Source organism: Pomacea canaliculata, linkage group LG3 (assembly GCF_003073045.1).
Source record: "Pomacea canaliculata isolate SZHN2017 linkage group LG3, ASM307304v1, whole genome shotgun sequence".
NCBI lineage: Eukaryota > Metazoa > Mollusca > Gastropoda > Architaenioglossa > Ampullariidae > Pomacea > Pomacea canaliculata.
In genome coordinates this window covers 41,160,111-41,168,731 of record NC_037592.1, presented here as the reverse complement: position 1 = coordinate 41,168,731, position 8,621 = coordinate 41,160,111, and the positions used below count along the sequence as shown (strand labels likewise).

The window sequence follows — 8,621 nt, the reverse complement described above, 5'->3', positions numbered from 1 at the left end:
TTGAGGATTTTAAGGCTGAAAAGAATATCCGAAAGGTGTATATTCTCTTTTACACGCACTTTTTCTAATCTCTGTTATTCAGGATTTTTAGAAATATTTATGCACTTGATCTTTTCTGATTTTCTTTACTGTTAATGTTTGATTTGCTGGGTGTCATGTGGGATGTATGAATGATTGTTTCCTTTCCTGCTCTCTCTCTCTCTCTCACATATATATATATACAAAACACTTGCAGAAGGAAAATAGATAAGTTAACAGCCAGATATTAATTATTTAGTTGTTGTAAGTGACTAAAACGATGTTATGAAAATTAGTGCACCGATATACTCCAAGACAGGGTTTTCATCATGTTCCTGATCGAAATTTATTTTCACTTCACTTCAGTAAGGCCGACTGTTACATATACGTTACTAATGACCCAGTGGGTCTACTTGTGTTACTTATTTCGAATACAGAGCAATGTTGTCAACAAAAAGATCGCTATAAATATTCTCTTAAACATCTACAACGTAGGCCTTTTGTGCTGCAAATCTGGGCAGGCGATGCCTTTCGTTTGCCCTTATGTATTAAAAAAAATTGACACACAAGAAACAATTCAAAGATAATATATATACACACTAAAACATATCACGATATACAAACAAAATCTCAGCTCCTATTTTAGGTAATTATGTCCCCTGAATCAAAGTATCAATTGACCACTAGGGTCGCTCCTCTCAATGTGATCATTGCTGTTTACATCGAAAACTTCGAGTAATGAGATATCTTGTTCTAATCATTATCTTTGATGATAATAAAGTGGTGCGATAGGAGGCTTTTCCGTCCGACACAAAAATATTTGGTTATGTCCCTTGACGCGCCATCTGGCAGGTGTTTTGATGTCAAGCTGCTGCGTGTATCCAGCATCACATAATTACTCTATCTCTTTCTTACATCACCTGTGATTTTTCAACAAGTGAGTGTTGCTTTGAATCACACTTAAATGATTCCATAGATTTCCCAAAGTGAAACAGATAATAGACCAGAATAATTTAACAAGGGGCATATTACATAATTTAATAAATGGCCTGATTACATTATTTATGAGTGGCATGATGACATTTTCTAAAAGTCTTTACTATTTGTATTTGGCCCACATTTGCACATACAAATAATAGTTACTTAAAAAAAATTGTTCATGAACAGAAAGTATGCAAAATAAAAAAATACAATTTATCTAAAATTGTCATATCAACGATCCTTTACATTTCATGATTTGAAAATTACCAAAGCAATTAAGAATTGAACTATTAAATTATGTCAAAGGTATACTATTGTCTCTTCAGTATGTGGTTCATGTCGTGTGTGCTATATTAATACATGTATCAAATATTTGCAAACGCAAGCTATTAACAGGTGAGGAGGCAGCGGTATAAATCTTTACATGTGTATGCGATGTTTTCCTACTCGTACCTGCCAGCAGTCATGACTCATGTTTAACAGCACTGACTGACCTTCGGTGCCAGCTACGAAATGAAATGAATGAATAGTCCAGGGACCTTTCCAGACACAATAAATATACCGACTGTCCTCGAGTAAATAATACGTTTGTCTGCAAAAACTCCAGAAGAAAACTACTTGAGACTTACCTCCGTTCGCCACCCTAACGGCTCGGAAAACGAGTTTTCTGACCAGTCTGCACCTTTCTTTGTCCATCGCTGGCCACCCCTGTTGTTAACTACTTTTGTCAGATTTCCTGACTGTGTTCCGGGTAGACTACTCACCGCCTTTAGTTGTTGAGACAAACACTAATTAGGACCCGCCGTGACCCGCCCATGCGCTGAAAAGGAAAATGTCGACTGATACTCTCGTCACGTGATAAAAGAGCCCCCACCCGTGCCACCCTAACCCTGGCCGTTAGAATCGCGCAAGACACTCGTCTGGACGTGTGTGTGTGTGTGGGGGGGGATTGGTGTTTTACGCCGTGTCAGCAGCTAAGGCTATATTACGGCAAGCAGCCAGCCCTGTAAACAGATGCCACGTGCAGAGAAAGATCAGCGTGCCCGAGAAGAGAAATGAACTCAGGGCAGCCAACCTTCACTGTATTGGTGACAGGCGCTAACAGCGCTAACCGTTGCGCCACCGGACCGCTCTTCGTCTGGACGTGACTGGGTAACCAAGCAGTCAAGTGTTAACTACTTCACCATGTAGAAAACGAGATCGAGAAGGAGGAAGATAAAATGCTGACTTTCAAGCTTCCACTCTTTGTGATCATAGCAATAGTCCAACGTATAGCTTCGACAGAAAAAAACGTACATTTACTTTTTATTACTATTAGTGTTGCTACTTATTATTATACTACGATAGATCTTTTAATTGTTTCTGGTCTTTACAATTTTCGAAAAGAAACAAAGCATGAACAAAGTGTGGGCTGTTTCATATTTCATATATATATATATCAGGCCCAGCAAAGTCTGTGCCTTTTGAGAAAACCCAGCAGCTTCAATGTCAGGTCTGGGATTTTGGGGACTGTTTACAGGTATCTTGTTGACAGCATACTCACATTTAACATCGCCGCCTGGTATGGTCACATACTTGTCAAAGACAAAGCGAGGCTGGCCAGTCATCCACCAGGCCAATAAAATTACTGGTGCACCACTGCCACGGTCTGACTTGCACCTTCATGCAGTAAGAAAAATGTACATAGCATCCCCTCAGACCAATCTCACCCTCTCCATCACAACTTTCAGTTGTTGCCCTCGGGCAGGCGCTACAACGTGTCACGTGCGCGAACAACTGACTTTCAAAGGTCCTTGGTGCCAGCAGCCACCGCCATCCTCAATAAAAGGTGCAAGGACTCGTACTATACTATCATACTACCTGGCATCCTCCTTAGGAGGTTTACATGTATGTGTGAGAAGATGTAGGTGTGCGTGTGTGTTGAATGTCTTGTATGGGTATGTATGTCAGCCCATTATGTTGTGTGTGTGTGTATATATACTCATATTTTGTTTGTATATGTGGTTGGGTGTGTTAGCAAAAGAAAAAAAATTGTCTTGGACTTCCTCGAACAGATAATAAAGTTGGACTTGATGAGATTTTAGATATGTCTTGTTTATTCTAAATACATGTTTTGTTACTAATCCTAGGTTATTGTTTGCACAGTATGTAGAAAACCAACTAATTTGACAGCCCACTCACTCTAGCTCTTTCACCAAAAAGCCATCCCGAAGCGAGCTTCAAAACTCCATTCGCAGCATCAGCCACCCAGTTTTTCTCCTGATCATTATTCACTCTTTCCTTCATCACTTCTGTGGCAATTTCTTGCATCTTTCCTTCCATCTCCTTCTTTAACTGTTCTTGATTTGCCTTGTTCTCTTTCTCTATTTTCTGTCGTAACTGCTTTTCTAGCTCCGCTTTTTCTCGCTGAGCATTTTCTATCATCTCTCTCTTGCTTTCCTTCATCTTTTCCTCAAAATCCTTTCGGTACTTCTCTATTTCTTCAGTCTGTCGAATGCCCATCTCTTTCATCTGTTTCTCCATCTGTTGCTTCTCTTTTTTCTTCATCTCTCGAAGCTCTTCTTCCTTCTTTTGATTTTCCTTTTCAAACATTTTCAGTTTAGCCTCCAGTTCTTTCTGTATCCTTTCTTTGGCACTATTCTCTTCTTCTAACCTTCGTTTTTCGTATTCTTCCTGATCCTTCTTGATTCTTTTCTGGTATTCTTGAAAGAACTCGGTCTTCTCAACAGACTCTTTGTCAGCTTCAGCCATCCTCTGCTTCACAGTCTCCTCTATCTTGCTGTTGATCTTGTTTAGTACATCGCACGTATATTTTTGACCCCCATTCTTATCCATCATCTGTCTGATCATCGCCAGCAGATCCTTTCTTTGTTTGCTCTTCTCTTTCTTGGAGGCAGTATTATCGAACACAATATATCTTCTGTTACAGTCATTGAGGAGTACTCTGAAATCGTCTCCCATTTCCTTTAGCGAATCTTCTGGATGATTCTTATCTCTTTTCAAATTATCGCCACCAGTAAATAGAAGGATCATGTGTTTGGCCATCTGGCTTTCGAAGATCTTGAGGAGTAGCTGGTATGTCTGGAACTCCTCTTTTGTGTAACGGCCAAGCTTGACGACGTAGAGAAAGACGTCAGGACCCGGATGTAAGCCACTGACAGCTTTAACTATCGTCATTCCGATTTCTTCATTTGTTCGTTGAGGGTCAAAAAGACCCGGGGTATCCATTACCTGCAGACACATTTTAATACACTGATAACATTGAATGTATTTAAACATTTTAAGAGAGAGACAGACAAGACTGTGTATGTGTGCAGCCGAAAAGTGCTTGCTTTCCGTGCGTCGTCGTCGTCGTCGTCGTCGTCGTCGTCGTCGTCGTCGTCGTCGATCTACAGCACCGAATTTCAGCCATAGGTGCGAGCTCACAGCGATTTACAAAGAATGGTGTACTCGTTAAATAACCCAGGGCTGTTCTGAAGATGACATCTTGTTAGATCAAGATGTTGATGAGTCACAGTTTACATCTGAAGATCGTCAAGCCATTTGTCAAAAAAAAAAAAAAAACCAGAAAAAATCAAGAGCGTAGACAATATCGTGAGAAGTTTGCTGATATCCACATACTTACCAAGCAAACATAAACTACAACAATGTTAAAACATGACTGGCGATGATGTAAGGTCCACCGCAGTGAGGACATGTGAAAAAAAAAAACTGTCATGGCGCGATAGCTAATTAAGGCTGGTCGAGGAAATCACTAGATGGAAAAAAAACCCAAACCCATAGGCAGGTAAAGTCCTTCAAAATGCCGAGGACGTCACCAAAACGTTTAGGTCAATACAATGAAACAATCTCAACAAATTAAAGCAGAAAAATAAAACTGCGGAGGCAAAACTGGTCCCCTCAAGTCCAGAGAAAATAAAACCAATAACCTTGCATAGAGCATGGTCGCCACGCTAGTAGAACAGCAGGGACCTGTTCTCGCAAGACTGAAACTACCTACACTGGTCTAGTTCGGCCACCACGAAACTCTAAGATGATACTTCAGGGTATTTTCAAGAGATGTCAATGCTGTCACGGACTCAACCATGAACAGTATGTTGCCTCACTTGCTTATTATTTTAGAGACGCTGACAGCAACTGAACAACTGAGCGTTGACATCAGTTTGTGTTTGTGTGTGTGTCGCCAGAAGAAGAACTAGACTACAAACGTGATAGTTGAGGGATGACTGAATGAATGAAGGATATAGGTTGTAACAGTTACTACAGTTTGCTGTCATTGTTGAGTGAGATCTGATTTGACCTTCACGGTGACACGACAGATGAGACATGAATGACTACTTTGACCGTTAGGACTGACGTAATCTTCAGTGCTCGCATTTTAAATCTTTAGTCTTACAACGAGACTTTTAGTTAATCCAACAGAAATAAAGAGACAAAAGTTACATCTTAAACATTCTCATAAGCTAGAGAATAGTTGTGTGCCTTCAGCGTACTCGGTAATTCCAGGGAGGGTTCATCTAGGAGCAAAGTGCAGACGGAAGCTCGCTCTATTGCCCAGTTTGAGAAGGTAAGTATTCAGCTGGTGCACTAGAGGCACGTTATTTTTTTATGATGTTTTCTAGCAGAATTTCTGTTTCTGCGCTGGATTTCTGCAGCATGTCTTTAAGGCGCTGACAGAATTTAAAGAACATTCTACAAAGGCTATTTGTCTCAGAGTTTGTGCTGCCTCTCTCTATTTATGTCAGGGTGTGATTTGATTCTTAAGCTCTCATACAGAAAAAAACAACGCCAGAAGCAATTGCTCTATGATAATTGAGCACATAAATACAGTAAGTAACGAGCTGGCTATATCCACCTACATTCAGCAGGGTCCTATTCAAATATTCTTAGTATGGGTACCTCAATAGTCCGCCTCTTGTGGGTCACCACATATCTTTCTGCATCCTTAGTCACTCCTGTCAAAAATGATCCTGTCTTAAACCTGTCTTCGCCAAGAATCGTGTTTCCTGTAGAACTTTTCCCGCTACCAGACTTTCCCAGGAGGAGGATACGAAAATGCTCATCTGTAGAAGAAAATTCATTTTTGTTTATTGGAATTAGTTTCAACTTTCAATGTGCTACTTTTAAATTTTGTTAGAGCGGTGGTCATTGAAGATATGAATTTGGTTTACAAGATCTCAAAAAAAGCTAACAAGAAGTAGAAGTGACAGTGATGACCTACCTGTAACAGCGTGTGATGGAAATACTATGACTGAAGAAAGCAAGAAAGTCGAGAGGCTGCTCAACCGACCAAGCCCTCCAGTACTAGCCAATATCCCAGAAAGTGAAGAAGACCTGGACATAAACCTGTCCAGTCACCATCGCTGAAGTAAAGGAAGCCATCCAAGAGCACAAAAATGGCAAAGCGCTAGGGCCTGATGTGATTTTCTCCGAAATTTTAATTAAATTTGGAAGAAGAAGAAATATCAAAGTTGCTCTTCCACAAAATATTGAATCCTGAAGAAAAACCAGATGGATGGGGAAAAAAATCATAATCTTCAAACTGCCAAAGAAAGATGATTTAGAAGTCTGCAACAACTGGCGAGGCATAACCCTGTCACCACAAACAAGCAAGTTCTTTAGTTGTACCATTTTAAAGAGACTCACCAATGTTCTTGATGCCAAGAACAAGCAGGCTGTAGAAAAGGAAGATAATGCACTGATCAAATCTTCACCTTAAGAGAAATTATAGAACAATTCAAAAGATGGAATTGTACTCTGTATGATTTGTTCATAGACTTTGAGAAAGCATTTGACAGCATACACCGTGAGCCATTATGGGATATCATGCGTCCCTATGGAACACCACGAAAAAAAGTAAACGTGATAAAAAAACACCCTTTACAGGCTTTAATTGCCAGGTAGTTTTTTTTAGCAACAGCAAGTAAACTACAACATCAACACTGTTATTAAACAGGAATGTTTCTCTCACCATTCCTATTTATACTGAACTGGGCTGGCTTAGACAAGAAATGATCCAGTTATCCAGCTAACACACAGACGTGCAGGGAAAGATGAACAATGTGACCAAAACTGCACCAAAAATAGTAAACACGATAAAAACAAAAGAAATGAGGCAAAATGCCGGGTCAACAAGACCCCTTATAATTGATAACAAAGAAATAGAGTCCAAGAATTAGCACACCTTGACAGTCTAGTAACAACAGATGGAGATAGAGGAAAGAATGTGAATTAAGAATATTCATAAATTCTTCTTTTGGTCTTACTCTTTGGAAGGGAGTGCTGGAAGATATCAGCAAACATCAGGTCGAAACTAGCGACCTTTCAAACCAAATGTCTGAGGAAAATCTTGAAGATATTCTGGACTAACACAATTACTAATGAAGAAATCTTTACAAGAGACCGCTGCACAAATTTCACAACCTTAATCTAAAAAAGAAGATGGAAATGGCTAAGATATGTATGAAACCAGAGGCATCACATTAAATAACCCTTCATTGGCCAGACAAGAGAAAGTGTGTTCAGCCAAAGGAAACATGGAGAAGATTAGTAGAGAGAACTGAAACTGTCCTGGAACAGCATGCCTGAACTTGCTGATGACAGAAAAAATGGAGGTCTGTAGTGGATGCCTTATATGTACAGCCTTAGCTACGAAGAGGGCTAATGTATTAAGTAGCTATAGGTCTGTTTGTGCAAAGCAGCCACTCCTATAAACAGATGCCACATAAAGAGAAAGATAGCTTGTCGGAGGTTAGATTAGAACCCTCATGGTATTAGTGAAAGGCGCTAACGTTTTGGACTAACCTAATCAAATTTTGTAATGTTGTACTGTCTGTATTTTATAGGAGATTTATTATTGTGGAGTCTAACCTTTATTTTGTCCACATTGAGTTTAAGAAGTTACCGAATATATTTATTAGCTAAAGTTTTCAACAGGTGGTTAAAGGTAGTTACCTTGTTTGGACGACATGCTTCAAGCGCTGACTTGCCTCTGGTCGGTCAGACAGCTGCACGCAGAACCAAGGTAAAGACTTGAAAATATGGGGTCTGTTACTTGGGTATCTGTCAACAGCAAAGTAGATTGCGATTGGTCCATTGTTCACCAAGGTCACCTTCAAGCCTCCTCTAGGACTGTGCAGTGTTGATTGATATGTAAAGTAGTGATTAACCCACCTCTCACCTTCACAAACCGTGTTTTTAAGCTGGGAATGGCACGTATGTGACACACCCACCTTAATGACAAGACATCCTGAAAGAAGGTTTCTGAGAAATGATTCAAATACAACTTCACAGCTAACGGTCATTGACATTCTAAAGTGCTGGATGGAGAACAAATACAAGCACGACCTTTAAACGCCGTGGAAACATTTCTTCCTTGAAACTTTCATCATCAGAAATGTGTATATAGAGTTACACTGTTCTTAGAAAAAAATTGTAGAAATGGTTTCACAATAAATCTAGATTTTAATAAATTTTGACACACACACACTCAAAATCCCACACACGGACGAACACACACACACACACACACACGCGAGGAAATCAACTTACTTTCAAACTAAAGAAAACGTGCATAGGTAATGACGAATGTACGCGCGCGCGCACGCACACACACACATGTC

General features: G+C 39.9%; 1 protein-coding gene across 1 annotated transcript; it reads right to left on the bottom strand.

The window, feature by feature from the left end:
• Positions 1 to 339: 339 nt before the first annotated feature.
• LOC112560054 (GTPase IMAP family member 7-like) lies at positions 340 to 8,083 on the bottom strand. Its single transcript, XM_025231623.1, has 3 exons — positions 7,954 to 8,083; positions 5,899 to 6,062; positions 340 to 4,230 (listed from the first exon to the last, which is right to left on the bottom strand). Exons 1-3 carry the CDS (start codon positions 7,967 to 7,969, stop codon positions 3,160 to 3,162), a joined length of 1,251 nt encoding a protein of 416 aa, XP_025087408.1. The 5' UTR covers positions 7,970 to 8,083; the 3' UTR covers positions 340 to 3,159.
• Between the last annotated feature and the right edge of the window lie 538 nt (positions 8,084 to 8,621).

What these genes read in the sequence shown, in the direction of transcription:
- LOC112560054 (XM_025231623.1), bottom strand. An exon ending in ACAAGAGGCGGACTATTGAG is followed by an intron (nt 4,231 to 5,898) that starts GTACCCATACTA and finishes ATGTGTCTGCAG; the next exon opens with GTAATGGATACCCCGGGTCT.